Genomic DNA, 15,212 nt, shown 5'->3' on the forward strand with positions numbered 1-15,212 from the left:
TTAACGGTCAAAGGACCACCACAAATCATGTCCAAGAGTGGGAGAAAAAGAGTCTCACTCTTGGCAGGAGAAAAAAACAAACTCCAGAAATCCAGCAAAGCTGCTGGGGGACTCACTAGGTTAGGAAATTCAGCCTAAACAGAGAATTCTCCCTAACAGCAGGGCCTCCCATGAGTGTGGGTCCCTGGGCAACAGCACAGACTGCCCATGTCTAGGGCAACCCATGCCTGGAAGTCCTGTCACTGACTTTTCTCACTCGTGTGTATATTATTTTTTCTTATCATTTCAGGGTGAGCGAAAGAATCAAGCATTGGCAATGCTAACAGTTTTGGATTTTGTCTAGGCCTGGAAAAGGCATTGGCCAGTAACCGTTGTAATAGTACTTACTGGACCTTAATGGTAGCAGCTACAAAATGGTGCAAGCACCTGGGCATATAATAGCAATGACTGGCAAATGCCTATCTAAGTCCTATACTCAAGCCAAAACTGTTGGCTTTGCCAATGCTCGTTTTTAACAGGTCTAACCTGAAGGACAGAAACTGCCTATAAACGAGGTGGCTGATGGCACAGTTGGTTGAGAGATTTTTAGTACACCATTAGTGCATTTACAGCTCCAAATGAGCCATTAACTCTCTTTGGAAAAACACTGGGAGGCCCTTTGAGCACAAAGTTTAAGATAGGTCAAACCGATCCCAGGAGGATGAGTTTTGGGCGCGGAGGGGAAGACAGTGGGTGGGAATGGCCATGGGGAGTAGCTTGGCCATGGGCAGTGAATGGGTGGGCAAGTAACCAAAACAACACCTACACGCTTAGTGTCCCTCATATGCCGCCTCCGTCCTAGCTGAACGCCACCTAACAGCTAAAACTAAAAAGTGAGCACGAGTGAGAGATGGAGAAATAGTGACAAATAGTGAGATTGAGTTTTCAGAGAGTTTTAGTGCAAACGTAAGACACTGAATCACACGAGAGTGATGGGCTGCGTTTTTTAAAGTGATCGAGGTGGAGGGGTTGGCAGGAAGAGAGGGAGAGATGAGTAAAGGGAAGCACAGGGAGCAGTAGAGGAAAACTCAAGAAAGAGGAGTGGACGAAGGGGGGGGTGGAATAAAGGTGTGCCGTGACACCATATCATACAACTCTTCTTAAGGCAGTGTGTCACAATGGCTAAAGGACATATATTCGGTGGCATACTAACTAGTAGACATGCACTTCATCACACACACACACACCATCAATGATACGGTGTTTTTTTTAAAGCATGGTCAAATACCCAGCTGAAACGAGAGAGTAAAGTAGGCATTTCAGCCAACATGTCACAGCGCCTACCAGTGGCCACCGCTGGAAGTGCACCTCCACTTCAGAGCCACTGAGCAGTGCATTCTGGTTATGCATATAAGCTGAAAATAATGTATTTTTCTCCAAGTAAATGGTCTTTGTACACACACAAACATGCACACCACACACACACACCTTACATTCCGGCATTATTAGCAGGTGGTGCATTGCCACTGTTATCTGGTTGGGTATGGAATCGCACAGGAATTGCAATATTACCAAGTTATATGAATTGCTAAGTGTCCGACATGTGCAGTTTGAGGCCCAGTGTATCCTCTGGCACAGCATTTAAGGGGGCAGATGACTTCTGATGGACAATGTATGGGGTTTTTGCTATGGCGAAATGAATGCCCTCCGCTAACTGTGCCATGGACCACAGAGATATTATGTTGGGTACATACATGATACAGGACTTATTTGACGCAGAGCGTCATGTGGGGGTATTACGGTTTCACAAGTTCCTCTTCATAAATATCTCTACAGCCAACCTTGTTTTAGACATAATACAACCCTTGATCCATTTTTCAAAGCTTTCACGGGGAGAACCTCCTCCTCCTTCTGCACCAGTAAGAGTGGAAGCGCACTCTGCATGTTCAGTAGCCAGGGGGTGGGTGGGGTAGGTCCGCAGAAACACGAGGCAGGCGCAATGTCCACGTTTGCACAAGTAGCAGGAAAACCGAGCCCACTGATGGGGCCCAACATCTATGGGTTTGCACCAGAAAACTTTGCGGACGAATCAAAAGGGGCCTTGGAATGTGTGCGTCATACGTGTGCACTGTCAGGGTCATAGCTCCCAACTCACACGCTTTTGGCGGGTGTCACCCGCCTTGCAAACAGTGGACTCACCCGCCAAACCTCATGCACGCCCATTCATTTCAATGGGCCTCTCACCCGCCAAAAGTAAAATCGGGTGTTTTCACCCGCTTTTGCGACATAAACGGTTGGGAGCTATGCAGGGGCCCCGCCCTCTTTCAACACGTGCAATCGCACACATAGGGCGGGAGGAAGGGGCAGCTTTCTCACATTTGAAAGTGCAACCCGTGCTTTAAAATGTAAGAAAAGATGTGTGTAGGAGGATGCATTTTTTAAAGTGGACCTATCAGTGGAATTAAGCAAAGTCGATGGTCTCTCTCATCAAGAGATGAACACATTGAAAGAAAGCATTTCTAACATTTCATGATGACAGGCCCGTGGTCCAGGGCCAGTCCAGCTTCCACACAGGGGCTGGGCTAGACTAGTATCTGGAGTGTGCTCCCAACTCGGATACAGGCGGGTGGGGGAAGGCTGACCCGATTTAACAAGTAAATAACCGGGACAGGGCAAATAACATAAATGTAGGACTAACTCTTGAAAGTGCCTGTCGAGGCACTACACTTCAGTAGCGTTGGGAGGAGAAGGGGGATTTAAGTGTTACAGTTCAAAGCAACACATTATAATTAATTCATCACAAACTAACACTATCTTAAATTGTTAAATGCAGCATTTCTTCTGTGCGAGATTGTGCATTCCTGCCTGCCAGGCATGAAGACCTACAACAAAAACCGGGACCACGGCAGATCCAAATGGGAACATAATCTTGAGAAAGGGGGGCACCAAATACCCGGACGTCTGGTCATCCCTTAGGGGGGAGGGGTAGGGCATAAGTGAGGCCGATGCAATCTCGTCCCCCACCCCCCTTCCCCCGAGAAATGCACAAATCGACCTGCCCATTTCAGAGTACCGCCCGTCCGTGACTTGCAGGATTCTTTGAGAATTAGGCCTGCGTGTCCGCAAACTCTAGCCCCTAACTCAAGGGTACACGACTCTTACCTGCTCTCGCCCACTTTCCGGAATGTTTGATACACCTGGAGGACGAACTGCTGTGGAATGTCATGAAGCCCCAGAAGGTTCTGCAAAAATGAGAAGAGCAATTACAGACACCTTCCCGCTTTATTCATTTAGTACATCGCAGCCGATCTGGCGCTCGCTCGGTCAACCCCCCCCCCCCCGCCCCCCTTCTCCCTCCCTCCCTCCGCCCCCCATCACGGAGTTTCACACGGTCTCAGTCCCTCTCGGTCCCTGTATGAGCAACAGTCACTTGTCTGGCGCTCTCTGTCGGTGCAGTCTGCTTCTCACTTGCTCTCGCTCTCTCCCTCCCTCGTTCCCCTCACGTTCTTTCTCCCTCTCTCTTGCCACCCTTATTAGCCGGGTCTTGCATTCTCTGCATCTCTGCGTCAGTGGACTCTGGTCCACCCTTGCTCTCTATGCCAGTGGGGGAGGGGGGCTTTCATTTTCTTCCCATCTCCCTCCAACAGTGCCTCGCACTTCCCCGTCATCTATCCCTGCCTTTCTTCCTCTTTTCTCCATCTCACTCTTGCCCTCTATTTGTCCTTCTCTCACACTCACTCGCTCTCCCACTGTCTCTCTCCCCCAGACTAGGTCTCCACCTATACGACTCTTTTCTTCCCTCTCCCTTCGATTTCCCATCTCCATTCCTCTATTTCAATCCCTCTTTCTCTCCCTCCCCAACCCCCCCCACTCCCATGGTCTACTTTCCAACCGCCACCCTCCCCTGTTCGTTCACTGACGGTCTCTCTCTCGTTATCGCTCTATTTCTCTCACTCTTTCTCTCTCCACAACCCCTCCCCCCCCAACCCACGGTTTCTAAAATCCTTCTTTGACGCGAGGAAAGGAGTTGCTGAGCGGCGCTGTAGGTGTTGGTAGAGTGTGGTTGCTTCTAGTTTTGGCTATGAGCTGGTGCCTTCGAGTACAGCTATGCAGTGATGGCATACGAGGAGGCACACAATGATTGTAGGTGTTGTTTGGTTATGTACCCATCCATCCACTATCCATGACCATCCTAATCCCTATGGCCATTCCGACCCACTTCCTGCCCCTCTCCACCCAAAACACACCCTACTGGGATCTCTTTGAGCTAGCTTTATCAAGCCTTAAATCAAACTTTACAATCCAAGTGCCTGCCAGGTTATTTTTCTAAACAGTCTTCTGAAAGCAAATGGTTTACTTGGTGCCTTAAAATCGCTACTGATGTAATAAAAACATCTTAACCAGGTCTGCCTTCAACCACCTGAATTAGATAAATGCTGACTTTTCACAGTGGACTCAAGGGTCGCTTGTCCCGTACTTCAAAAACGTGCATAATCTACATAGCTCCATCCACCTCATTAAAAAGGACAAAATGCGCTGTGAACCCACTGTTAAGTTCCGCCCTGCGTCCCGCTACGCGGAGACGCAGGGCGTCCTAAATAAAAGCCCCGCCCCTGCGTTCGGGAGGCAGTTCCGGGGCCGACCAGCAACCTGTGTGGGTGTGTGATCATTCGGCTCCCGCTGGAGCTGCGCAACAGGCCGCGCGGCCTACCAGCATTCTGACAGCCCCCGCGCGCGCAGGCAGAGGGCTGACAACATAACAATGGCGACGAGGCGAGATGAACTCCACTACACGCTCGGTGTTTTGAAGGCACCCTAACGCTCTACAGCCATCGCGGCAAAATTTTTGGACACCCGGTGGGGGTGGAATCACACACGTGACCCCCACCCCAAAAAAAAAAAAAAAAAAAAATTCTCTCTTCCTTCTCTCTGCCACTCCGTTTTTCGCCCCATCCACCATGACCAAAGCTCTTCCTCTGGGCACTGGAGAACCTGGTGGCATCTGGCATCCAACACCAGAGGGCAGCAACACGGAGTGACGGGAGTGCCAGGCCCTGAACTGTACCACACAGCGCCTGGGAACGGCAGCACCTCCAAGGTAGGCCCGACGTCGCAGCGCTGGTGGTCGTCGGAAGAACTCACGACAACACCGATCAGGTCCACGCCAACATGGCGGCCGGCACTTCCACACCTGGGCCCACCAGGCCGTCCAGAATTGCGGAGAACCTGTCCATGACGTCACCTCCACCTCGCACACAGGGGAGTTCGTCGACACTGGTCCAGCCGTTTGACCCATTCACGGATCCATCATCGAGCGGACCCAGGTGGCAGCTGTGGATTCAGAAATTTGAGATGGCGATGGAGTGCAAAGAGATTACGGCGCCCAGGAAAATGAAGGCACACCTACTACTCAGCGTGGGTGACGAGGTACTGCGCATTTTCAACTCCCTGAACGTTGATGATGGCCAGGATGCATACCGAAGCACGAAAGATGCCCTCACGGCTCATTTTCTCCCTCAACTAAATCCAGACTATGAGACGTTTCTCTTCTGCACCACCTTACAGGCAACGGAGGAAACCCTTGATGCATATCACACCCGTCTGCGAAAGCTAGCCATGTCCTGCGAGTTCACGAACGTGGAGAGGGAGATCAGGAGGCAAATCATCAACGGGATACACTCGGAAAAGCTAAGGCGCCTGATACTTAGCGAAAAGGGTATTCCCCTACAGCGGTTCCTTGAACTAGGACGTCAAAGGGAACTGGCCCACACCAGAGCGGCCAACAAGGAGGCCACGCTACACAGGCTGCAACCTGCTCTCAACACAGCTATGGTGGCCCGGATCACCAACAGACAATCCTCGAGGGCCGACAACAGTGGAGGTTACGGCCAAAACAGGTGGCAACCGCGCATTCCAGGGCCCACAGAGTGCGGCTGGTGGGTGGCCCATGACATGGCCGTCGCAACTGTCCTGCTCAAGGCACCACATGTGGAGCATGCGGCCGGAAGGATCATTACGCAAAGGTATGCCGATCAGCGGACACCCCCGTACAGCCCCCACAAAACCCACCGGAAAAGAACGCGACCAAGAAAAAGAAGCAAGCCAGCGCCAGAAGGGTCGCAGTGGCCAACTCTTCCACGGAGGATGAAGGGGATGATGTCTCGGCGATGCAGCAGGACCCCACCAAGGACATCGAGAGAAAAGGGAGGAAGGTCGGGGACCACGAAGAAAAGCCGTCCGAAGGCGCAAGTGCATGGTCACCATCCAAAACCAGTGCATTCTCATGACCATCGACACAGGCGCCTCGGTGAACGTCATGCCCGAAAGCATTTTCCAGACTCTAAACCCTACACCTCCAGCAATATGACTTTGATCTCATCTACCAACCGGGCAGCGGAAACCCGGCGGATTTTCTCTCCAGGCATCCGCGAGAGGCCACCCAACAAGAGATCCAAGTAGCTGCAGAGACGGAGGAACACATATGTCAAGTGGTGCACGCGATGAGACCCAAGGCGGTGAGCATCGAGGAAATTGAGGCGGAAACGCTCAAGGACCCGTGTTGTGACTTAGTGAAGGATGCCATCCTCTCAGGTGACTGGAAGACCTTCATGAGACACACGCACAACAGAACGGCGGAAGCAAAAGGGTTTTTGTCCGGCATATTCACAGTCCGGCAAGACTTGTCAATCACAGAAGGTGGACTGATACTAAGAGGAAACCGCATCGTAATCCCTCTCAAAATACAAGACAGGATAGTGGCCCTAGCGCATGAAGGATACCAAGGACTGGTAAGGACAAAAGCCCGTATTCGGCACCGAGTATGGTTTCCCCAGATCGAGGAGCGGGTCGAGACACTCGTTAGCACGTGCCTATCCTGTCAGATAACGGGGGCCCCGCCAGAAACGGAACCAATCATATCAGCAGAACGTGGCCGCTCTCGCTGGGAGGCCATCAGCATTGACTTTTGCAAGCTACGAGAGGGCCTCCACCTTTTGGTGGCCGTGGATGATCACTCCCGATACCCGGAAGTTGAGATAGTTGAATCCACAGCAGCTGAAGTGGTCATTCCGGCCCTAGAGAAAATGTTCACAACTCACGGGCTACCGACCTCAATCAAAAGCGACAACGGGCCACCGTTTACGGGAGAGGACTTCAAAAATTATCTACAGGACCTCAATGTAAAATATCATCATATCACACCAAGACACCCCCAGGCAAATGGGGATGTAGAAAGGTTTATGAGAACCATCAACAAGGTGCTCAGGGTGTCCAAGGCGAACGCCAGCCCCTGGAAGGTTGACCTCTTCCGATTCCTCCGGAACTACCGGGTCACGCCCCATAGCACAACCGGCATACCACCAGCGGACCTCATGTTTGGCACTGTCATTAGATCGTCGATCCCGCATCACCCAAGCAGGACCCCGGACGCGGTCAACGAGGAACGCACAGAAAGAAGAAGGGATGCTAACGCACACATGAGTGGCAAGCGGAGAGCGAGGCCGTCCCATCATCAAGTGGGTGACCAAGTCATCATGATACGAAACCCCTCCAAGTCAAAACTTGATACCAGGTACGAGGAACTTCCATGGACCGTCAGTGACCGGCATGGAACCATGGTGACTGTGACACGAGGACGCCGTCAAGTGACGAGGAATTCGTCATGGTTCAAGGCTGTACCCCGTACCCTGTGGACCGATAAGGATGGCCGTCGGGAAGGCGAGGGTACTCAGCCCAGCGAAGAAGAGCCGGAGGCCATCCCTGAGGAGACAGGAGCGGGGGATGGAACCTGGGAGCCGTTGGATGCACCCGGCCTCGAGGGCCCGAACAGCGAAGGTGAACCAGAGCATGAAGCAAGGGGGAGTGCTCCCCGAGAAGGGCGATACCGGCTGAGAACGACGACGAGACCGCCAGCCAAGCTAAGTGACTATGTGTGGTAATTAGTGCCCCGGTGCCATGAACCCCAATGGCAGGGTAGCTGGGTGTGGAAGACTAAGTCATGTTGGACTTCGCCGTTGTTGGTAGTTAGCGTTATGTTTGTTTGTTTTATAATAAAGGAGGAATGTTAAGTTCCGCCCTGCGTCCCGCTACGCGGTGACGCAGGGCGTCCTAAATAAAAGCCCCGCCCCCGCGTTCGGGAGGCAGTTCCGGGGCCGACCAGCAACCTGTGTGGGTGTGAGATCATTCGGCTCCCGCTGGAGCTGCGCAACAGGCCGCGCGGCCTACCAGCATTCTGCCAGCCCCCGCGCGCGCAGGCCGAGGGCTGACAACATAACACCCACCAGGTTTACAATTGCATTAGAATTAGAAACACGCATAGCATACTTTTATTTACCTTATTGTAATAGTGTTTAATAGTGTAGATCCATGGATTTGCCACCATAAAGGTGACAGTTACGCCCGATTTTGGATTAGTTTGACAGACCAACACGGTTACTGGCATTGTGCTTTGAGTTACCCTTTGATAGGCATTCAGAAACGGTGCCATTGCATTGGAGTGCCTTGTGATCCTGGGCAAAACTGCTCGGAGAATGTGCGCGCACTATCGGTGTGACTTTATTCACAGATTGAAATATCAGTGATTAATGTACGTAGTGATGGAGCAAACAATTATCTGGACTTACATTTAACCCTGTTGAAAAGGCCCTTGTATATCTGTTTCCCCAGTGCCTTATTTATTAAGAGCATTATTTGGAACTTAGTCCCACCACTTGCTTTTGTGCCCGACTCCAACGAACATAAATGGCTTTTTTTTTTTGGAGTTGAGGCAGCAAAGGCTTTACTTTTTTAGTATTCTGGCCTGCCAAATCTGCAAACTTTACGAGGTCACAGGAGGTCAACGCTCTAGGAGTTTGGCAGAAGCAGAAGTCAGTAAAACCATTCTACCAGAAGAAAGGATCGCTTCGCATCTAAAACAATCATCACTGCAGGAACGTAATCACCAGCCCTTCTCGCGGGGTTCCCGACACCTTTGCAGCCCATGGGAGGGTCAAACCTACGAGTCAGTTCACAACTATGGATTTATAATCTGTATGTGTGCCTTTAACACGTCCTGTTAAAAACAAACATTGTAATATCCAACAGTTTGGGCATGTTTATAGGTATTAGATGATCATTTGTCGGGCACTGCGATCATTTGTCCAGGTATGGGCACCATTTTCAAGCTGCTACAATTAATTGCCGGCTAGTGCAATTGCAGCAATGCCTGGTAAAATACCTTTCCCAGATCTACACATAAGCCAAAACTATTGGCATGGCCAATGCTTGTTTAGTAATCATATCCGGTGTTGGTTGTTGTGTACGGAGCCTCACCGACTTTCGCAAAGGAAGGAATGAGAAGGGGAGCAGAGGCTTCACATGGCCAGATTTTCAGGTCCAAAAACCAGGAAAGGCCACCAACATAAAGGTAGGACTGAAACGTGACAGCGGATGCCAACATAAGTGGTTCCCCTTCAGTAGTAGAGGGAAAGAGGGGGCCTTGGAAACAGAATGTCCTCTAGTTTTTAATGTCCTCTTTGGCAGTCGTCACATATCTTGGAATGCAAACTGAGCTCATTTGAATTTGCAAAAGTAACCCAGCGTTATTGCATGACGTCTAAAATGCGTGCGTGCACAATTCCTTCACCCCCTTGCTCAGAGAGATATGCAGGCAGGGCAATAACCTGCAGTGGCAGTTCTCATCAGGGCTGCGTGTGGGGGGGGGGGGGGGGGGTTGCTTCAGACCCACCGACAGCAGCACCACCAGAGAAAAAAAACACAGGTATCTTAAAAGGGGGGGGGGAGGGGGTGAGTGCTGTGTTTCAGCAGCGGTAGAGGGATTCCCGAGAGAGGAGAGGCTAGGCATGGCACTTGGACACATACGTTGGTTGTTTTGCCGTGTGTCCTGCAGGAGTGTCCTCAACACATGGAGAGGGCCCTGTCCCTATGGCAGGAGGAGAACTTCTTTAATGGCTGATAAGCTTCTGAAAGGCCTTGTAAGGGACACAGGGATGGGCTACAAAGAATACAACTGCATCTAGCATGTTCAATGTTTAGTAAAGTATTAGTGTTTGTACAAGCTGTAACAATGGTGTGGGTTCTTAACCACTATTAACAATCGGTGGCCAGCACACAAAATTGAACATTGCCTTTGTGCTCACAGAAACAAAAAAAACAGATCAATGTTTTAGAAGATAGGACATTTTTTTGTGATAAAACGTGCATTCTCAACACAAAAAGCTATTAAAATAGGGGCTTATAACATCGCAAGCTGCCTCTTTAAAATTGTGAGATGTTATTTTCTAATGATCATTTCGAACAGAAAATGAAGTTGTAATAATTACATTACATTTGTGTTACATAAAGCAAATTATTGAAACTAGAATAAACATATACTTTATTTCCCATTGAACTCTTTCGAAAGACACTTATGAGAAACGGGAAGCGAAACCAATGAGGGTTCCTGGTTGAGCTGCATAACATCAGAGCATTTTGGAAACAATAGAACCACCGTAGTTCTTTCTATTTCACAAATAGGTCTGGGATGAAAGTGTTTTTTTTTCTTGCACTACTAGGAGCATCATTTGATTTGATTTGCACTTATTGAGCACAACATTTGCCTGAGGGCATCTTGGCGATCCTAGTGGAAACTGTTTTAGAAGAGAAAGGTCTTCAAAGCCTTACAAAAGGCAAGGTGCTTAACTGTGGACCTAAGAGAGCGTGGTAGGGTGTGGGTTTTTTAAATGTGGTAACTGCAACTATTGCCAGTACGCTCACAGCAATTGTCAATCTTTTACAGATAGGAATGGCAATATGGTTGAAATCAATCAATTTATTAATTCTCGCACAACTAATGTTGTGTACGCTATTATATGTGTCTGTGGCAAACTTTATGTAGGGAACACAATTAGACAATTGAGAGTTCGGATCAGGGAACATTTATCTAGTCTAAGAAACAATGACCCCAAATCACCATTGGCCATTCATTGGCGAGCATGTCATCAAATGGAGAATAGTAATGATATTTGTTTTGTTGGTCTAATGAAGGCTAAGTTAGGCAAAAGAGGAGGCAATGTTATGCTCAAATTGAGGCAACAGGAGTGCAAACCGATATGTTTCTTGAGGTGCACTCAAGTTGGTTTGAATTGTGACCATGAAATGCATGCGTTTCTTTGACCCTATACAGGTTGGTTATGTAACCATCTTTGAGTGGCTGTGCGGTTCCATTCTTCAGTAACCCAATATTAAACAATGCATGGGCATAATTTTCCATAGCCTGGCCTATAGATTAATGAAATGGTATGACCCCATTACTCGCGTAAACTTTTTATTATATAACGAGTGGAAGCCACCAAGGGAATCATTGTTATCATTCACCAATAATGGTATACACATCCATTAGATATAGACCATCAGATGGAGAACTCATTTCATGCTGTGCATCACATACTGTATTGGCAACTACTAACTATGCCATAGAGTCACCAACACATAACTGACATGAACATTCCCCAAAAAATGTTGGTGATTCATGTATGTAACTGACATGCATCCCTTATATAGGGTACAACATACATTTCACATTAATAATTCATATTGATGTTGCTTATCGTGCTTTTGGTTTAAGATAAGTCATTTGACATAAATTACAAAATAATCTTTAGTATGAACACGGGAGACACGGGTCAATCAAGCACAGTGTGGACAAATGTATTCTTTCATTTCGAAAATATTTCGTATTATCAGCATTGGCGCATCTAAGCACTTCATTTTAGGGATACCTTAATCTTCATACAGAACGGGTTCGATGCCAACAATAGATATTTTGCACTCAGATGACATCACGCGTACGCACACGCGTGACGTCATCACGTTACGGGTGCCATTTTTTAATGGTGATTTTGCCGCGATCGTGGCCAAAAATATTGCTAAAGGAGCAGCAAGGAACTGCTACACGGGATTTACCCCATGATGAAGGTAGAGAATTCTGTCAACTTAATATTCTAATTGGTTCTTTCCAAATTAATGGGTCCCTTTGGGGGAACAAGGTGCTGTCTATGGATATAATGCGGTCACAAACATTTCAATCTATTATTCTTAATGTTATCTCTCATTTATCTAGAGTTCAAAACCTTACAAATTAGGTAGTATTCACGAAGGGCACAATACTCATTTTTGCTAAATGGGGCATTGTGCACACGCACATTAGAAATAAAGTACCTTTCTGGTTTTTGACTTAAATCAAAAGGGCCATATCAATTTGACTATTCCTAAATATATACATTTTTCAGAGGCCATTTAACGTCATTCATGCCAGAAATGGTCCATTGAAACTCAGTTTTCTTGTAATCCACTATTGTGTAATAAGGTAAGACAACTAAGGTACGACAACTTTACAGTCCATGCCATTAAACAGTCCATTATAGATTGACATATATGTTTCTTTACTACCGAAGTACCAATAATCATTTCTTCTGGAAATACGTTTGATGTTTAAGAGGTTTCATGAGAAAATTACAACCATTATTCTTTAAATGACATTGGATCTAACTTTAGGGTGAGTTGGTTTCATTCTAAATATTTCAGTACACACAGGATACACAATTTTGATTTCCAAATCCTTGTTATATTTTGGTCATATCGGGTACTGACTGATGGAATATCTTACATGAACACCCACCCTTTGAGGGGTGTGTATCAAGGGAGAATTTTCAAGACCACATATTAGTACATATTGATTACAATGGGAGGATAACAATTGTCAATTTGCTTATGTCAACTCTGTATTTTTCTTTCTACTATTTTGGCATTGAATTCTCACCCTGCTCTCACTCCAACCATCAAATCCTGACCTGGTACATGATGATATATGATATGACTTATCTCTTTTTTTCATGTTTTTTGCAACATGTATAATTCTATGATCTAATGATAAATTTACTGTTATGTACAATGTCACCAATGGTGTTATGTTTTACACATGATGTTTACAGCCTTGACAATGACCAGGGGTCGAAACACGTGTTGGCTGTTTTTCTTTTTGGAGAATAAACAATATTCATATCTAACATGATTTGGACATTTACCACGTCTGTTTGAAGTATTCTTTGCATTGAATGGACTGATTTAGAGCGCAAGACACTCCCCCAAAGCTTAATCCTAAGTGTTCCAAACCCAGCCGCAGCCACGGAGAAAGAGCGACCCCCAATGCGGCTGTATTTTCACTACAGGGATACACAGCAGGCAGGCATCGGCAGAACGCAGTGCGCGACCAGTGATATAGGGCTGAAACTTTGCCTGTAAATACCCTGCACCTACTCCATAGAAAGCACGGTGGACAAGGCACAGAGATTTGAAATGAATAGGCAACAAGCACGCCCGACGAGCGAGGAAGAGGAAGTTACAATAATCAGTGGAAGAGGAAACTAGTGCAGAGATTACCGGGGCATAAAGGTGGACTGGAATGAAAGGAAGAACCCGGCAAAGTAGCTTGAGCTGAAAGTGGCCCCACTGACAAACAGCACTGACCCGGGGTTCCATTGATAGTGAGGCAGAAAGCTTTACCCCTAGGTCTTTACTTTTGGAGTCCTCTGGTGAGTGAATATCTCCTTTTGCCCATCCGACCCCCATTTTGCCTTTGTGCCCAGACATCCCCTCCTGCAGCCCCTGTTTCTCTCGTGGCTTCCTGGTCCTCATTGTCCCGCCCACCCCCGATTGGCTGAGCACTTGTGTGTGTTTGCTGCATAGGACCCGGTCCTCGTGCGAATATCCCATTACTTTTGGAGTCCTCTGGTGAGTGAATCTCTCCTTTTGCCCCTCCGACCCCCATCTTGCCTCTGTTTGTGCCCAGACATCCCCTCCTGCAGCCCCTGTTTCTCTCGTGGCTTCCTGGTCCTCATTGTCCCGCCCATCCGCCCCCTGAAAAGTGGATCTTTTCCACCTGACTGCCGGGGAGTGTTCCACCACACCGCAGTGCTCCAGTAGCATTTCCGGACCTCTCCCAAACTTTTCCAGGCACCCCATCCCCCGTTTGCCTTCCTCCCCTCCCCGCACCCTCTTCCTGGTCCCGCTCCCTCCCGCCTCCCGAACCGCCCAGCCCACTCCGATTGGTTCAGCCGAGACATTTCCCCTCCTTAACAGTTCTCCTAGAGGCAGCCCTCTGCCCGGCAGCCCCTGCGGCTAAGGACCCGAGGCAAAGGACGACTCCTTCAGGGACGACTCCAGATCGTATCTGCAGGTATCCGCAAGAGAAGCAAGAAGCCAACAACAAGTAAGTGTGGCAAGGGCGGGGCCAGAAGCAACTACTTCAGGCCATACTACCATACCAATCATCTAACAAAGCATCACCACCGTAAATTCATTATAATTGCATTCAGAAACTCTGCCCTTTGCATGTGAAAGTTGTACCCAATTGCATTTAGAAGTTGTGCCCAATAGCCTCTCTGAGAAAAGTTGAATTTAGAAGTGTGCCCAATTGCATTTAGAAGTGTGCCCAATTACGTTTAGAAGTGTACCCAATCGCATTTAGAAGTTGTGCCCAATAGCCTCTCTGAGAAAAGTTGTATTTAGAAGTGTACCCAATTGCATTCGAAGTCATGCCCAATAGCCTCTCTGAGAAAAGTTTCATTTAGAAGTTGTGACCAATAGCCTCTCTGAGAAAAGTTGAATTTAGAAGTGTGCCCAATTGCATTTAGAAGTGTGCCCAATTACGTTTAGAAGTGTACCCAATCGCATTTAGAAGTTGTGCCCAATAGCCTCTCTGAGAAAAGTTGTATTTAGAAGTGTACCCAATTGCATTCGAAGTCGTGCCCAATAGTCGCTCTGAGGAAAGTTGCATTTAAAAGTGCACCCAATTGCATTTAGAAGTTGTGCCCAATAGTCTCTCTGAGGAAAGTTGCATTTAGAAGTTGTGCCCAATAGCCTCTCTGAGAAAAGTTGCATCTAGAAGCTGTGCCCAATTGCATTTAGAAGTCTGCCCAATTACATTTAGAAGTGTACCCAATCACATTCAGAAGTTGTGCCCAATAGCCTCTCTGAGAAAAGTTGCATTTAGAAGTATGCCCAATAGCCTCTCTTTGAAAGTGCATTTAGAAGTTGTGCCCAATAGCCCCTCTGAGAAAAGTTGCATTTAGAAGTGTGCCCAATTGCATTTAGAAGTGTACCCAATTGCATTTAGAAGTTGTGACCAATAGTCTCTGAGAAAAGTTGCATTTTACCTGCATTTAGAAGTTGTGCTCAATAGCCTCTCTGAGAAAAGT

General features: G+C 47.8%; 1 protein-coding gene across 2 annotated transcripts in view; it reads right to left on the minus strand.

Annotated features, from left to right (window-relative positions):
- Nucleotides 1–15,212, minus strand: part of SLC26A11 (solute carrier family 26 member 11) — a 257,186-nt gene that overhangs the window by 189,722 nt on the left and 52,252 nt on the right. For both annotated transcript variants that reach the window (XR_011305180.1, XM_069655195.1), the window contains exon 5: nucleotides 3,142–3,221. Coding sequence is in view for 1 of the 2 variants with exons in the window: in XM_069655195.1 (XP_069511296.1) it covers nucleotides 3,142–3,221 (80 nt within the window). In the remaining variant the exon portion in view is untranslated. The remainder of the gene's footprint in view (nucleotides 1–3,141; nucleotides 3,222–15,212) is intronic.

Source organism: Ambystoma mexicanum, chromosome 3q (assembly GCF_040938575.1).
Source record: "Ambystoma mexicanum isolate Mex_15411 chromosome 3q, UKY_AmexF1_1, whole genome shotgun sequence".
Taxonomy (NCBI): domain Eukaryota; kingdom Metazoa; phylum Chordata; class Amphibia; order Caudata; family Ambystomatidae; genus Ambystoma; species Ambystoma mexicanum.